Source organism: Apis dorsata, unplaced genomic scaffold (assembly GCF_000469605.1).
Source record: "Apis dorsata unplaced genomic scaffold, Apis dorsata 1.3 scaffold_162, whole genome shotgun sequence".
Lineage (NCBI taxonomy): Eukaryota > Metazoa > Arthropoda > Insecta > Hymenoptera > Apidae > Apis > Apis dorsata.
Genome location: NW_006263451.1, coordinates 138862 through 156074, shown reverse-complemented (window position 1 = coordinate 156074; position 17213 = coordinate 138862). Strand labels below are relative to the sequence as shown.

Genomic DNA, 17213 nt, shown 5'->3' with positions numbered 1-17213 from the left:
GCGTGGCGGTCAACTCTCCCGTCTGCATTCAATCTGCATGGGGGGAGGGGGGAGGTTAATGCGCGAGGGTGAGCGACAACCGGGGTGTTTGCGCCCGGGGAAAAAATAACCGATGACGTTTCGCTGTTTGAACTGAATTATTTCGAGTGTGTCCACGAACGTTGCTCCAATTAGCGTTTCTCGTTCGAAATGTAAACGGACGTCGATTGCGGTTCGAATATGATCCCAAATATGATATTCGATGGTTGGCGGATAGTCGATATGGAGTCGGTTTAAGAACGAAGTAAAACGTGGATTTTTTTTGTGTGGATAACTTTTTTCCCTTTTTTTTTTTTTTATATCGTGGCGATTGGATTTTGGTTACCGTGAATTTCGAATTAAAGTTTCGTAAACGAGGGTTCTTTTTTTCTTTTCCTTTTTTTTATCGAGAGAAGGAAATTGGAACTCGTTACGTTTCGGTGATCGATTTCTTATATAAAATAGATTGGTGGTTAGTTAATAGCGTTTTTACACGATTATTCTGTGTGTATATTTTGATACTCGTTACGAAGTAATATAGATTTATTTGTAATTATGTTACATCCTGTTAAAAGGAAGCGAGTAATGTCCAGACACTTCTCTGCATTATAGCATTACGGGGAGTGTCGTAATTGGTTGATTGGTATGGAAGAGGGTTGTTTGAATATTGATGTTTTGTAATCGAAGGCTTTCTCTACTTATAGAACATTTTCAATTTTGCAAAAGCATAAAACAAAATAATTTATTACTATAAAAAAATCGATTTATAGTTTGATCCTATTTATAGTTTGAATGTACACGCGATGCAATTCGAAAGTGATTTGTCCTAACTAATGCGAGCATCTAAGAATCATAGAAACGATTCTCGATTTGGTCAATCAAGGTTAACGATGCGAAAGATTAACGACATCGTTTCGCACAATGTTGCAGAGGCAAGGTTTTCCAATTATACAAAGATATATAGGCTCTACAAAGCTACTTAAACTATGTACAACTCGAACAACTATCCGTGTTAAATCCAACAATTTCTGAATAATCTTATCCACGAAACAATCATCGTCTCTGTCCCACACGATTTCAATCATCCACTGTTTAACACGTGTCAGCCTTTCGTGAATCATCATCATCATCATCATCTTAATTCCATTAAGTCCTCGCAAAAACCAACCTACGCTTTGGATTCCCCTACTTATGGATCGCGACCCTCGAATAGGATCTCGAAGTGTTTTCCTTTTTTGAGCATAATTCTTCTGAATTAACATTTATGAAAAAAATACATTATAATAATTAAGATATTCCATTATTTGAAATTGGAAGGAAGGGGTATTATTCCAATCTTATTTATTATACGAAACAGGATTGCGATTCTAAACGTTATCTCAACGTTATATCAACGTCTACAACGATTTTAATCTAGCATCCGGCACTTGAAAGAAAAATTAATCCGAATTATTTCCTAGCCACGATTATTAAAATAATGCGAAAAGATAGGACCTTTCGACCCACACCCTGGGTGTCTGGGCCGGCTGCAGCCCGGGTGTCTGACTCAACCGGAAGTTGGCCGGGCACCCCTCTTCCTTCGTGCCACTTCTTCTCCCTGCATCGCGGCTACCTGAAGCCGCATTACGCATAATGGGCGTACAGTGTACGCATAGACGAATATGCACGCGCTTATGGGGGGGATCATGGATGAAAGAACGAGGGAATGTTTGCGAATGGGTCGCTCGTTCGGCACGGGCCATGGATCTCTACCGAACCGTGAATCGCACGAGTCAGATCTCTGAGTTCATCTACGAAATTGAGCACGAAACGATTCGAATATATATTTTTTATCGTGTTTTATTTATTAGAAAATTTTTTAAAATTTGTGCAATTTGTTCCTTTGATTATCCATTTATAATGAAATGTTGAAAATAGAAGTTTCTTACTTGAATACGAATAAAAATCGCTGTATATTGTATGCGTATAATTAGTCAATTGTTATGATTGTCATAATTGACGAATTTCCATATGTGGTATGTATAATTTTGTTTTACAATAGTGGCAAAATTACACTTGTAAGGATCGTGTTTACAACAGATCTCTTTGAGAGAATGATGATTAGCTATTAAATATCAATTTAAGGACGATTGGAAAACGTCATTTCTTAAAAAAAAAGAAAAAAAAACGTACAAACCTCTCTCGAGAAATTACTTTAAATATCATCAATCTTAAACCTGTTATATTCGTTCCATCTTACATTTCATATTCATATCTCTACGAATTATTTCACAATAATGTTACGTTCACGCAGGTGTCTACTAGAATTTTCGATCAAGCAACGGTATAAAAGACCTGTGTTTTCCTTGCTTCACGAGCAATCCTGATCAATGCGATGAATGCAGCCTAATAACTAATAACCCCATGAAAAATACGAAGAATAAAACCGCTCTCACACCGCCGTACACGCAAGAACCATAATAAAACTCTTCCAAACGACAACCTACCTATATAAGTAATATACATTCAATGCTTTTATTTCACTTGGAGAAATGACAAATTCTAGCATATCTCCGTGCAAGAAATGACAGCATATTTGTGTTCTTGCATTCTTTTCATTTTCTTCTCTGTTCGGAGACAGACTGTGTGGGGTCCGATAATGATGAAATAAAAGTTGTCGCAGCGTGTTTTATGGTAACTGGTTATTGCAGTAATGTATCGTGTTGGAATTAATGCATCGATCGAACAATGCCAAGGACGACATCTGCGGAACATTCTGAAAAAGGATCGGAATAAAGAGGTCGAATGTTAAAATCGAAGGGTAGCGTATCAAGGATACGAAGAAAATGGAGGCCAAGCTGTGAGCTTGTTATCGTTATGCATAATCATCGTGTTATTAAAGACCATCCAAGGGAAGAGAGATGGATGAATTTGTCGGAAGCATTTACTTTTTATAACAAGGTCATAAAATTATCCCTCCGTATATATAAGTTGTCCATACTTGCTCAATTTTCATTCCAGATTCGATACATATATTGAAAGCATACAACATTGTTATTGGTGCATAATAATTTCCAAGTCGATTGCATCAACCACACCGCTATATTATGATATATCAAATATGGGTCATTGTGTAAAAAGGTGCGCCCAAGTTTATGATATCTATAACTTTTATGAGATACTTGCATCAAGTATTAACGTTTAAAGCATATGGATTTTTGTCTTGCGTTTCGTAAACGAAAGGAGGATATTTGCACTCAATCACAGTTCTTATTTATTCATTCAACAATTCACCAGCAAATCAAAATTAATAAAAACTACACCTATCAATTTATAATATTCATTTTTTCCACCATCATCCATCATCCGAATGTAATTACATTTGCAAAAAAAAAAAAAAGGAACAAAAACTTTATAATAAATTCACTGTATCCAGCCATTGGTGAAACCATTCACCCTGCATCGAAATTCACACGGAATTTCTACAGCCTAATTATCGAATACCCTCCGCGCACCTTTTCCTTAAACGGCGCCGCCGCGTTATTGCCTCTCCTCCATCCCCTCATATAACGTCGAACATAAATTAGATCCGCGCCACCGCGATTCCGGGTGATCGAGCCGCCTATTGGTCGTCGCAAATATGCCTCGTGATCTTTCGCAAGATCGAGCGAGAGGGTTAAACGTCCCGCGAGAGCGAAATCGTCGTTATCACGAGCTCGCTTCGCTCGCATTGTGTCTCGCCGGCGGCCATATTCGAACGATATTCGCGAGCCAGATCCCACATAACCGTCGTTGTCCCCATACAACGTGTTGTGTATATATTGCACGTACGTGTGTATATACGCGCGGTAAACACGGAGAAGGGGAGTAAAAGAGACACACGGAAAGCGCACGTGTGTCTCTTGTACAAGGAGCAACGTGTGATGGACTTTACTCCGCAAGCCTGCCCGTTAACAGTTTTTTTCCCGTTCTGCCCCGGGTGCAACCCTATTGTTACCGGGTCGAGTCACGAGCAACGACGCTGGTTCTCATTACCATCCGTATCTACGAGGCTTTATCGCTCCGTCAGCCCAACCTAGTTCCTATTTCCCATCGTATCCCGCCTATATCTATATAACGTGGCACGGATCGTGTCGCGGCCCAATCGGCTTTTCCTTAGATTCCCTGCCCGTCTCTCGATCTATAACAACAGCGTGGGAGAAACGTGGGTGCACTTACGTATTGTATTCTCTCTGCACAAAGTGCGCGCCCTGTATTTATACAGGGTGAGTCCTCTTATACTTCTCTGCCGTATTTTCACTTTTGCTTTGTAAATATTTTCTTATTTACTGCGAGTAATTAGGTGATGTGTGAATAGGTACAGATATGTATGATATGAGTAGAATTTTGAATTTATCGGGGTAAGAGAAAGAAAAATAAAATTCGAGCTAATTAATCTTTTAGCCCAATTTTGCTCCTCGAATATTCTTAAGGCTTGAGGCTTGTAGAAAATTAGTGCAATTGCATGCTCCAACTCTTTATAAGTAAATATTAATACATATTAATTTCGACCAGAGATGCTTATGCTTATTAGTTATTTTTTCCTATACTTAATAAATTCATCTCTGAAATGTTTATACGAATCATACAAAGTGGCCAAGTTAGAAGGTTCACCCTGTATACATTCATCAGATCGCTCCAGCTACCACCGATTCGAAAAATCTCGTCCTTGATCCTGTTTACAACCCGGCGAACGAACGAAATTGAAATGATTTCGTTCAGTCACGCACGAGTTGGCCTATCGTGAGAGTGTCTCGGCTAGATCGTTTCTCGGTTGACCGAGCATACCACCGCGAAGTCACTTACGGCATGTTCAATTTTTCGTGGGCCAATACATAGTGATGTGATAAAAGGTGTGCTAGGTTGAAAAGATCGAAGGAGGAATACGAAGGCGAATCGAACTCGAACGGTTACCGCAGATAAATCTGAAGCGGTCGATCGAAAGGTTTCTCACGTCCCCTGATGGTCGTGTCATCTCGAAGACCTCTGTCGCCTTTGATGAGCCGCGATAGCGCGTCAACACGCCTTTCGAGGATTAATTCGCTTTCCCTTCCACGCGGTAGTGAAGTTAAATTGGATTTTCAGCACTGTGTTCGGTGAGTTCTCGATTCCTTTTCGAATTTATAATTGGAAGAAGCCGATGGATAACGGATTGGCGATACAACAAAGAAAGATGGCGGAATGGTCACGGAGTACCATTTCGATTTAATTCGGTTTTGAGCGATTTTTTAATAATTTATGCAAAAATTACAGTGGTATTTATACAATTTTGTAAAAAAATAAATAGAGTTTTACCAATTATTGGATAAATTAAAATATTGGATAAATTGGTAATAAGTTTTCACGAATTCCATTTCTCTTAAAATTCTTTGAATTCTTCTTGAGAACCTGTACGCGATAAATTCCGCGACAAAGCGAGAATTCACCCTCGTTTCGTCGAAAAGAATTCGACTTCGGAGAACTAAAAGGGGGATCGCCCCATTGTTTCCAACAATGACGCCACTTCGTCGATGCTCTTGACTGCTTTCGAGTGACCGTTTACGCAATACGTTGAGCAGACTCGAAGATTAATATGTCGTTTCACGGGAACGTATTTCGAGAGCCACGAGAAGAACAACAAAAATTTGCATTCGTGTGGATAGACGGTGAAAGACTTACGATCGTTTTTTTTTTTTTTTTCTTCTTTCTTCCACGTTTCAGACTCTGAAATTGTATCGGGAGACAACTTCTTCGACGCTTTGGACAATGGCGTGGTGGTGTGTCGATTGGCGAGGGTTATACAGGAAAAGGCGAGGACGGCGATCGACGCTGGAAGAGCGAAAGGGGTGAGTAATTCTTTTGTTAAGTGGCTCGAAAATTGGATGTGAATCAGTATTGATCGAAATGTAATGCGATTTTATTTGATCTGATATTTTTTGACTTATTCTCCGTACAATTGCATTTTCTTTTAAATTTAATCATCGTAATTAATTCCAATTGAAAATTGGAAAAAGTTTATCGAATATTTTTATGACGATTGTTTCTCTTTCTATATTTTTATTTTATAGAAAAACAATTACTTTATTAGCATCGTATTTAAAAACATAGATACGCTCCTACATTATCGTTTTTATCGATGGAATATTGAAATGCGTGCAAAATGTTTCCAATTCCACTCTCAAAAGATATTAAACTTGAAACATTTCAATTATAAAAAATTTATATGTTAATAGAGTATTCAATGATTTATGACACACAGCTGTTATGTATTAATAACAAAAGTATCAGATTAGATTGTCCATTCCATTATCATTCTTATCACATCCTAGATTAATTTTTCAGCCCCTACCGGTGATAAAAGGTCGTTGCTGGGAGAACGCAGCCCGTCGCAGTTTCTTCTCCCGCGACAACATGGAGAACTTTATACAATTCTGCAGGCGTCTGGGCGTGCACGAGAATCTTCTATTCGAGAGCGACGATCTCGGTAAGGAAGATTCCCCTAATCAATCTTAATTCCCTCGAATCGACTCGCCCCGTATATCAACACGTTCCCTCGGATGCAGCTCGGCCGCATTCGAGCCGATTAAAACCGAAATCCCGCCAATTACGCCAGCTGACTGCCGCGCGCGTGGCTTATGCAAATTCAAAGCGGCCGCGAAAGGAGAGCAATCGGCGCGAATTAATCGTGTCTCGCGGTGGAAACGATCGAAACAAGCCGTTTTCCCCTTCGCGCTCCACCGACTTCCAACGAAACGAAAAAACAATAAGTGTTGGTGATGATGCAACCGGAAACGGAGGAGTTTCGGAATTGCGTAAAAATCGGTTCACAACGAAGGAAATGGATCGTGAATGTTTGGAAAAAGTATGAAAAGAGTATGGATCGATGGTATCTGTGAAGGATTTCTTTGTTAGAATTTTTTTTATTCTATGTCGACAGTTTTTTGTGTAGTGTTGATCGTTAATGAATATGACGTTAGGAAATAAAGGCGTTCTTATAGAAATTAGAAAGTGAATTTATACAGAAGTTTTTTATTTTTTTCGATATTAACTTTTTCTTTCGACTTTTTTGTGCTTAATTATGCGGATTTAATTGAAGTGTTGTGAATGGAAACAATAAGAATGCCGCAGAATAAGTTTATTTTATTTCGAAATTTACTTTCTTCTTACTTTATGATAATAATTCGAACTTTCGAAGCTAGTGATCTCTAGATTCCTTTAGATAGGTATCTTTAGTATCTTTTCTCTTCGATAATATAAATAATCACCACGAAAGTTTCTTCAATGATAATTATATTTATTTCGATCGTTAACGCAATATCTAATATTGATAATGTTAATGCAGGATTTTAAAATGATATTACGTATGTTAATGTGTATTTTGTACGAAGAAATACACACATGGCGTGTCAAGAGTTAATTTAATACAGATTCTATTAATAACTTACGTTTCTCACATGTGGCGGACTGAGAATCGTAGAAGTATAAGTGTCACATCACACATTATTATGAAAATTATTATAATATTAAACGTGTTAATTCAATTCACTATTTTTTTTTCTTATTGAAAAACAGATATTTTATTATCAATACAATGAAAAAGATTTCTATTTACTCTAATTTTTTAACTCGTATACATATTCCTTATATCAATTCAATGCATTAATATGGTACGATACCTGAAATAGAATGTCGTTGACTGGTTAAATTCAATCTGGACATAGAGCCTAAAATGCAGCTCGATACAAGTTGGACAAATATAATGGCGGAGCTTTTCTTTTTCGTCTTTGTTTCGTTTTGTGGAACACGTCGTGTTTGAAATTCTTCTCCATTAGAACATGAAACCGTGAATCTAGATTTTCGTGTCAGAGCCTCGTCGTCGAGCTAGAAACGTAAAATCATCAGAAATGTACTTTTATCGTAGAACAAAGCTTTTTTTTTTTTGTCACTTTACAAATCCATGGATCACAAAATACAAATGGCTCGAGGGAGTAATTGAAATGGATTTAAAAAGTTTGAATATCTATCATTTCTCTCGAGAATGAATTTGTTTGAATCTCCATTAAAAAAAACAGAGTTCTCGTATTTGAAATATTATTATTATTATTTTACTTTTCGATTAAGAAAGAAATTTTATTCTCTTCGATTATTTGAATGTTCATCCCCGTTTTCCTGGAATAGATGTAGTTAAAATTTTATTGTGACGAATATAAAGACCATTTCGTTTGGTTAAAGTGATCTACTTGAATGAATAAATGAGATGTACCACGAAATGTAGGCTGAATTGATCAATTACAATTGGAGTTGAAGAAGGTCGAGGGTGTCACCGCTTATGTTCTGTAAATAGAGTCTACATTTTTTTTCCCCTCTAGGGTAGATGAGACGATCGTAAATTCTCGCTCGTTTCTAGTCTGACTTGCGATTTTATCCTGTGAATAGCGTATTAAATAATATTCTGTAAATAGTGTAACAGTGATACATTGATTTTCAAATAAGATTTTAATTCTAAATAATAAATTTAAAAAAGAAATTTTTTTTTCAACCTGTACGTTTCACCTGACTTTAAACGCGAATTGTAACGATTTTTATGCTCCGATAATCTCTCTCGTTTCTTATAAATAAATATGTAACCGGTTACTGTATAAACCGTTTTTTGATACATTCTAAATCAGTGTATCGTAAATAAATATCTAATTTGATAAAACTTGCAAGTTAAATGCATTTTAATTCTTTTTTAATTAGCGATTTTTAAGCAAACGATTTCTATTTTAATTTAAAATCAAAAACGTACAAATTACCACGTGTACCATTTATCATCAATTTAGCATATCATCTATTATCTTAAATTTCTTATTTAAGGTCTTCTTTTTTTGAGGAATAGTTAAAAGAAATTCGATTCTCCAGTTCTTCTTCACATATGTTTCAGCGCTTATCGTATTAAGTTGCAAAAACACTCGAGGGATACGATAAGCTAAGAGGGATGCTCTTTGAGAGCAATAGCTCTGATAAGTAATGCTCTCATATAAATTTCCGTCAAGTGAAAGAGCGTGAAAAGTTAATAACATGTGATTTTTAACAAGGATTACTTTCTACGTTAAAAATATCCCATCCCATCGAATAAAATTTTCTATTTATAACATTATTATATTTTTATTTATCTGTGAAACGCACATTAAAAATATGTGTGTCACAGTATTATATTATATCCCATCGTCTTTAATTTTAAAGTTCTACATGGACAGCCGAGAAACGTTGTGTTGTGCCTGTTGGAAGTGGCCCGACTCGCGTCGAGGTATTCCGTCGAACCACCAGGACTCGTGCAGCTCGAGAGGGAAATCGCCGCCGAACAAGAGCGAGATCTTCACTGTCTGTCTGATAGCGGTATATCCCGCAGCAGTCTGGTTTCTTGGCAGTTTCAATCACCGTCACCGACCGCAACGCCCAGACCTCCTTCAGAGAAGATCAAACACAGCAGGTACGTGCGTTTTCATTTCCATTTCCTATTTCCATTTATATCCTCTGCTCTTGACAAGGTTGTTACCGTGCAATTGATACTCGATTTATATTTATCTCCGGAGAGAAGATTACACAATTAGTGATAATATGATTTCTGGTGTTTGTCAAATAAAAAATGAATCGAGATTATATAAAGATAAGAAAAAGTAAGATTTTTTTTTTTTTTTTTATTCGATTTAAAATCGTGATCTACATTCTAATAATAATAATAATAATAATAATCTTAAAAAGAGACGTGACGCGAATACGAGTGTGAGAAAAACCGAAAATCTGGTGACAAAAGAGTTTCTCGAGAGTGCTTCTGATTAACATCTCGATTCATTCAGAGTCTCTAGTGGTTGAAATTTAGGTAACGAGACAAAAGAACCCTCTCTTCGATTGTTCTTCAACCCAATTTCGGGGGATATTTTTGCAGTTCAGCATCAGAAGTCGCGTTGACGGCGACAGGATGGCTGGATCCGAGCAACGGTGTGACGCACGAGCCCGAAATGAGAAGGTCGATGAGCGATAATGGGCCACCAAAAGGTAGCGATGGGGAACCGAGCGACACGACCGAGGATGACTGGTCACGTGGAAGCGCGGAGGATCCGGACGAGCTTCCATCGCCGACTAGTTCACCTTTGCCCTCGCCGGCCGAGCCACCAGAGCACACGGGTCCAATAACGGAACTCGATCGCAAGGTACGGTGATTTTTTTCATTCGATTCGTGAGAAGAAAATTGTAAAACTGTAACTGTTGGAAAACGAATAGTGTTATTATGTTTATTTTATTCGTTTGTAAATCAAGAAATCTTGATTTTTTTTTTTTTAAAGTGAACTCCTTCATTCTCGTAGTAATTGCACCGATACGTATCTAGAATCGTAAATTTTACTTATGAATTAAAATGCAACACTTTATCAATGCATATAGCATAACAGCATATGAATAATTTTTTTAACGGGGGTTTTAAATTATTAATGACGAATTTCAATTAAATTTTCTGTTTATCGACTTCTACCATTATTGATTCAACTATTCATGCATCGATTACTTTCTATTAATTCTTATATTGAAAGTTATAAATAAAACAGCAATTTACTCGAGTACACGATAATCCAATTTCAATAATCTCGAGACAGGTTTAAAAATTTCTTTTTTTTTTCACTATTGAAGATCATTCAGAAATACCAGAAATTAAATCAACAGAAAAAAATCAAAATAAATTCAATTGAAATCCCCTTATTGCATTTTACTTTTTATCTTACATAATATATAAAAAATTATTCGTTTCAAAATATTGCATTCATCATTAACTTTGCTCAAGAATCACTCATTCAAAAATTACTCACAAGTGCAAAACCCTTTATTATCCAACGAACAATGGTCGCCATTTTTTCCTTACCTGTAGTTTAATTGACACGTAATACCAAGCATTTTATCTCAAGTGTTAAAATTAGTGCTCTACATCCTTCGAAAAAATTAATTGCATTTCTTACGTAAGAAATACAGGTAACATTGACCACGAGCGTGCAATTTACTGCACACGAGCAAGTTGCATCGTGTCACGTTCACCATGAATGCCGGCCACGAAGAGAGGGAGAGAAACAATGGAGGCGAACGATCGCTTTAAGCTTTTTCACGTATGCGTTTGCATCCTCGCGTGTCGGATTCCTACATGCAACGGAGCGGATGTTCCGAGAGGTCTTTGCATCGACTTTCCCCGCGACACGTCGAACCGATTTATCTCACGGTGACGGACGATCACTCTTCGTCTGTCTGGAACGTAAAAATATGTCGCCTCGATATGCGACATAGCTTTTACATCGTGATATGACATGCTCGCTCGTTTTTTAGGTGAGAAGAGCTACAGAGGCTGTGCAGAGACTTTGCCAGTGTCCCTCCGAGAGATGCTCCAAACTGAAGGTGCGAAAGGTTGGCGAAGGACGGTATCATATCGCTGGGCGAAATGTCTTCATCAGGGTACGTACGATATTCGTTTATAAGTAAATAAATAAAAAAAAAAAAGTTTAAAGTTTAAAAAATTGCGAATGAACGAAAAAAAAAGAAATACTATATTTCAAATTTGCTCGAACCGGAAGAAACTTTTTGCATTTTTTAACTCGTTGACGAATTGAAAGCGCGTCTCTAATTATGTATAATAACAAATATCCGACTTGTTCGCAGCTTTTGAAGGGGAGACACATGATGGTCAGAGTAGGCGGGGGCTGGGACACCTTGGAACATTTCTTGGCGAGGCACGACCCTTGTCAGGTGAGGACTCTCAACGCGAGCACGCCGCCTTCTCCTCACGGCAACAAGCACACCAACTTTCTTCCCATTCGCGCCAAGTATCGCAGTCCTCCGCCGGAATCCGTCTCGGCCCGCTAGCCTAAAAGCACAGTGCCTGTTACAAATCCACGCTATTTCACGTTCATATTGCTGTTGGTTCGTTTCGTACAAGTAGAGAAACAACACGTTCGACAGGGTCAACTCTCGTTCCGCGTTTCTGTTTCTGAAACATAAGAGGTTGCAAGGATACCAAGCTGATAGATTGAACCGCGAAAACATATGTCATGCTTGAATTCTTTATGGAATAAAGAAAGGTCAGTAGCATTTTTGGAAAACGATATATCTTCCTTCTTTCCAACCACTGTCGCATAGTGTGTTGATCGATATCGAGGGTTTTTTCGGATATCATATATGAAAAACTATCAGCCCAATGTATCTTTGTGCTACTCTCATGATTTATATGCATACACTAGATTTATGTACACCATTATCTGTCACATATGTATAAATTATACAGAGGATGGCACTATTTTTTCTTACATTTAATACGCCTGGGAAGCACTAACATTTCACGTATGTTCTAACAAGCGTGTTAATATGTCATCTTTCTTTAATATCGAGGAAACGATATTCCTTGATATTCCTTCATTTTCATATATGTATAAATCTTGACGAATCATGTATATTGTATAGATTTATTTACGTTCACTCGTTTTTTTTTATACACTCATATAAGGTTATATTTTGTGTTTATATTACAAGCTATGTACTATACATGTACGTATAAAAATACGACTTGCGTTTATTTATACTTCCTTATATATTCGTGTAAGTTGTTCATTTAGGAATACAAAGACTTGCCTTTCAATTCGTAAACGTTTAAGTGTCATGCATTCCACGGATGATAGGCATATTAACGCTTGATTTGGAAATTATCTAACAGAAATAGATGGGAGGGCAATGCACCTGGTAGAGGTAGTCGTAATACCGCAATGACCAAAGTTTGTAATGGTATACATATACGTCGAAACGACCACGGGCAATAATAGTTTATCGGAATATCGTTTATATCGAAGGTAATGATGAACAGTCTGTCCATTGCGACTCGAACAACTTGCCTCAGTTTCGTAGTCGATCTATGCGTATAATTAGAAGAAAGTGCAATTAAGGACTCAGGTAATTTTAAATCGATGTTTATCAGGCTAAATAGAATTACAGAAAATTGTGCTTTTTGATCGAACGACTCCGTCTTTTGTAAAAATGCAAACTTTAAGGGATAGATAATCGTTTAAGAGATCGCGGGATTTCTGCCTATTTTATGGACAAACGAGAAAAAAAGGTAAAAGGAATACACGATAATAATTACTTATTTGTACTTGGTCATTGCTGCGGCCCATATGGGTGAATCTCGTAGTGCACTTAAATATTTTTCGCAATAAACAATGTAAGGCACATAGATTATAATAAATAAAAAAACAGGGTCGGTTAAATCGATTAATCGCACGCTTAAAATATTTAAGTATTTATCGTTAGATTATTATGAAATAATCGTGTCAAGAAATTGACTCGAAATATCATTATGCTTCATGTTCAAAGAATATCTTTGAACTTTTTTCATTATTAAAATAAAAATCTAACTTTTTACATTATTCTTATAATTATATACCGACCCTGATGATAATTCTTACACTTTGGCACATAATCGATACATATTAAATCGGCTAACATGCAAAATGCTTTACGATAACTGCCATAATATATGTTTTGTACTTTTATAATAAATACATAGGATAAGGAGTAACAAAGGACGTATTGTATCGAAATTACAAGGCGACGTGTATTTATTCGGTTCACAGAAATGCAAGGACACAGTGTGCAAAGGAATACCAAAGCAAAGAAATATACGACGAGCAATGTCGGCACGTTGAGGCTATTAACGTTGTCGTTCAGAGCTTTTTGTTTTGTTAGACCTTTTCCTTTCTCTCGTCTAAATTGATTTTGTACCATAGTGTTATTTTTTTTTAAATTATTATTCGACGCGTAGTCTGTAATCGTTCTCTACATATCTGTTTCGTTCTTTACATATTTTATTTGCAAAGTGTATTTATTTGTAAATTATAACAGAATCGATTGCAAATGTAATGATAAAAGCAAATTTATTTCATAGTGTCATTATTACTACGCGCGAATGAAACTATTCCGCCATACTATATTATTATTATCGTAAATGCGTTATTTGATAAGTATATATATACTACTACGGTTAAGTTGTATGTACCTGTTTAATTCGACGCAGAATATTTTAAAATATTTTTCGTCTAACGAAATTTTATATTTGTGGATATCACGCGTTTTGTTTATATTAGTTGCTATCGTGTAAATTCATTTATATAATGCTATAAGTTTTGCAAATTTTTTTTGTTGAAAAGTGAAATGAAGTTTAATTATGAATGAAATTATAAATATTTCATTGCACGATAGGTATCTTTGACACTATCCACTATCCAAAATTATATTTTGTTTATTTTCTCATGATTCATAATGTGATATGATTATATCATATATTCCACTTTTTTACTTAATGTTAGTAATCAAAACATGCTTTTGTGAAAGTAACTCATAACCAGTTCGTATATTTCATATAACGTACATACATATGCCGCTAATAATGTTAGTTTTATTTAAGTATGATACTATTATGTTAATTGTTATATTTTGTTGAACAATAAAATATTTAATTATGAATCTTTTAGATATTTATACTATAATTAATTAAAATGAATGTATTTGTAAGTAACAAATATATCTTTATTTTTTTTTTTTAAAGTGCACATGTTAATACAAAAAATTAAATTTGGTAAAAATCACTTTTGTCATAATAGTCAGTCTGATATCTAATCTATAAGTAAAGAAATGCGTAAAAATACAATAAAAATTATAATGTTTGGGCATGTTGAATAATTTAATTTCAATTTTAGTAATTGATTGTTACGTGATTAAAATAATAATAGTCATATATATATATAGAGATACAAAATGTCGCATTTATTTATAGTAGTGTCAATTTTTATTTTTTTTTGCTTTTACCTAGTGTTAATGTGTGATGCTGAGGTTGTTGAGCGAATTGAGTTTTTCGCCTATTGAATTCTAAAATATCATCCTCGAGTTTCTTTCTACTTTCTTCCAGCTTTTTCTTTTCTTCTGTATGATCTTTTTTCAGTTTATCGAATTTATTATGAAGCTAAGAATATATAAATACGATTATATTATAGAATACATATATTAAAAAAAAAAAAAAGTAAATTAAAAAAAGCGGAAAAAAAGGGAAAATTTTTTTATTTTTTTTTGCTTTTACCTAGTGTTAATGTGTGATGCTGAGGCTGTTGAGCGAATTGAGTGTTTCGCCTATTGAATTCTAAAATATCATCCTCGAGCTTCTTTCTACTTTCTTCCAGCTTTTTCTTTTCTTCTGTATGATCTTTTTTCAGTTGATAGAATTTTTTATTAAGCTAAGGAAATATAAAAAAGATTAAGTTATAAAATACATAGTTAAAAAAAAAAAAAAAAATTAAATAATTTTACCTCTTTTTCCGCTTCTTTTAATTCAGCTTCTTTTTCTTTTACTCGAGCCACGAACATCTGCCGCATTTCATCTTCTTTTTGTTGAAGTTCTTGCAAATGGATGGATCTTTTTGCTTCACAGGTTTGTTGAAAACTAACTGGTTTATTTTCACTATCAACATCACTAAAACCCATCTATAAATTATAATTATAAATATAATTATAATTGTAATTAAATCGCTTATAGAAATATTTAATGTAATGCAATGAAACCTGTTCTAATCGCTTTCTACGATATAATTCGTAATGACGACAATGCGTTTTTTCTCTCATATCTTCCATGTTTGTCCTTATCAACATTTCGCGCAACTTAACGAAATCACAATGGGATTCATTTTCCACTATAAAAAAAAAAAATGAATTTTACAAATAGATAAATCATATATTCTAATAATAGCAAACAATTTTTAATTTTACCTTGTACTGTGCCCCATGGATATTGACGAGAACGCATCATTTTATTTCCGACCCGAACAAAATCTGTGCTACCAACTACTGCAAAAGGTACATGAGCATTCATACTAGTATTTACTTCTGCGACGCTTTCGTCGTCAGTAGGAAATTGATAAATATGAACACCATTATTTTGTAATTCAGATATAATTTTTGTCTGAAACAAATAATAGAATATAAAATTTGTAATGTATAAATATATTTATACATTGCTATCATTAAGGTATATACCTTAAACTTTTGTAATTCTGTTTTTGATATTGTATCAGCTTTAGCAATAATTGGTATAATATTAACTTTTGTGTCAAGTTTCTTCATACAGACTAGATCAATTGATTTTAAACTACAATTACATTAATAAAAATTATATATTTAAGCATTAAAAAAAATAATAAATTTTATACAAGAAATATTTTATATCATTTTATATGTCTCACCCATGCCCAGTTGGACAAATGAAATATAAGCAAACATGAATACGACTATCGTGATAAGTTGCCAAAGATCGTTTTATCTTTAATTCTTCTTGTAAATATGCTTCAAATTGAGCATCTATATAATCAACAACAGCTTTAAAACTATCTTCTTTGTTAATTTGATCTCCATATCCAACTGTATCAACAATAGTAAGTTTCAATCTAACATTGCTCTCTTGCAATTCATATGTATGGGCTTTGAGTTTTACAGCAGGAAGATTATGTGAACTTGGAGTAGATTCAAAACTTGTATTAAAGAGAGAATCCATAAGAGTAGATTTTCCAAGACCAGTTTCACCTATTATAAAAGAACAATTATAAACATTAATTATAAAAATTTTCATTATTCATATTAAATTATAATACTTACCAATACAAAGAATATTAAAGACAAATCCATTCTGAACTGATTTATTCACCAATTGATCTGGAAGACTGTCAAAACCAACATGACCAGATAATTTTAAATTACGTATGGTAGATTCCATCTGAAAATACATGGTGAAAAGTATTATAACGATAATAAGTTGACCGGAAATTAGCAGTACAATCCATATACGGAATACTTCATTAAGAATACTGTTGTTATGACAGAGAACCAACGCCCTATAAACTATAAACATTAGATATATGTCATCCAAAGAGTAGCTTTATGTTTATATATAAAAAAAAATCAGTTAAATATAATTCCTTTCAGTAGAGATAATAGCTAAATAAGATATAATACCGGTGTAAAATTTAAAAAAAATGACACCTACCTTGGCACGCTCAACGTCTGCCGACGCCATTTTTACTACTAATGACGCGTGCGTTACTCAATCTATACTTCCCTGTAATAACGTATATATATATACATTATTATTCATC

The 17213-nt window shown here is 34.9% G+C and overlaps 2 protein-coding genes across 4 annotated transcripts in view; one reads left to right on the top strand and one right to left on the bottom strand.

The window, feature by feature from the left end:
• LOC102670800 (growth arrest-specific protein 2-like) overlaps positions 1-12110 on the top strand; it is a 33205-nt gene extending 21095 nt beyond the window's left edge. For both annotated transcript variants that reach the window (XM_006613721.2, XM_031509560.1), the window contains exons 3-8: positions 5737-5861; positions 6358-6499; positions 9241-9487; positions 9944-10208; positions 11362-11487; positions 11692-12110. In XM_006613721.2, the coding sequence (XP_006613784.1) occupies positions 5737-5861; positions 6358-6499; positions 9241-9487; positions 9944-10208; positions 11362-11487; positions 11692-11895 (1109 nt within the window). In that variant the 3' untranslated portion in view covers positions 11896-12110. The remainder of the gene's footprint in view (positions 1-5736; positions 5862-6357; positions 6500-9240; positions 9488-9943; positions 10209-11361; positions 11488-11691) is intronic.
• LOC102670931 (septin-2) lies at positions 11619-17213 on the bottom strand. Of its 2 annotated transcripts, none has more exons than XM_031509561.1 (8): positions 16717-16834; positions 16308-16644; positions 16102-16213; positions 15835-16027; positions 15631-15758; positions 15379-15552; positions 14884-15037; positions 11619-11896 (listed from the first exon to the last, which is right to left on the bottom strand). In XM_031509561.1, the coding sequence occupies exons 1-8, from the start codon at positions 16832-16834 to the stop codon at positions 11892-11894; spliced, it is 1221 nt and encodes a 406-aa protein (XP_031365421.1). In that variant the 3' UTR covers positions 11619-11891. The 2 variants fall into 2 exon arrangements, with proteins under 2 accessions (XP_031365421.1, XP_006613785.1); XM_006613722.2 differs by lacking the exon at positions 11619-11896 and adding an exon at positions 17105-17213 and having other exon boundaries at positions 14857-15037.

Bases quoted from the DNA above. Each gene is read 5' to 3' on its own strand.
- LOC102670931 (XM_006613722.2), bottom strand. From the start codon at position 17,134: ATGGCGTCGGCAGACGTTGAGCGTGCCAAG. The intron at 16,214-16,307 runs GTGAGACATATA...ATGTAATTGTAG, and splicing joins ATTTGTCCAACTGGGCATGG to TTTAAAATCAATTGATCTAG. The intron at 15,759-15,834 runs GTAAAATTAAAA...TTTTTTTTATAG, and splicing joins TCCATGGGGCACAGTACAAG to TGGAAAATGAATCCCATTGT.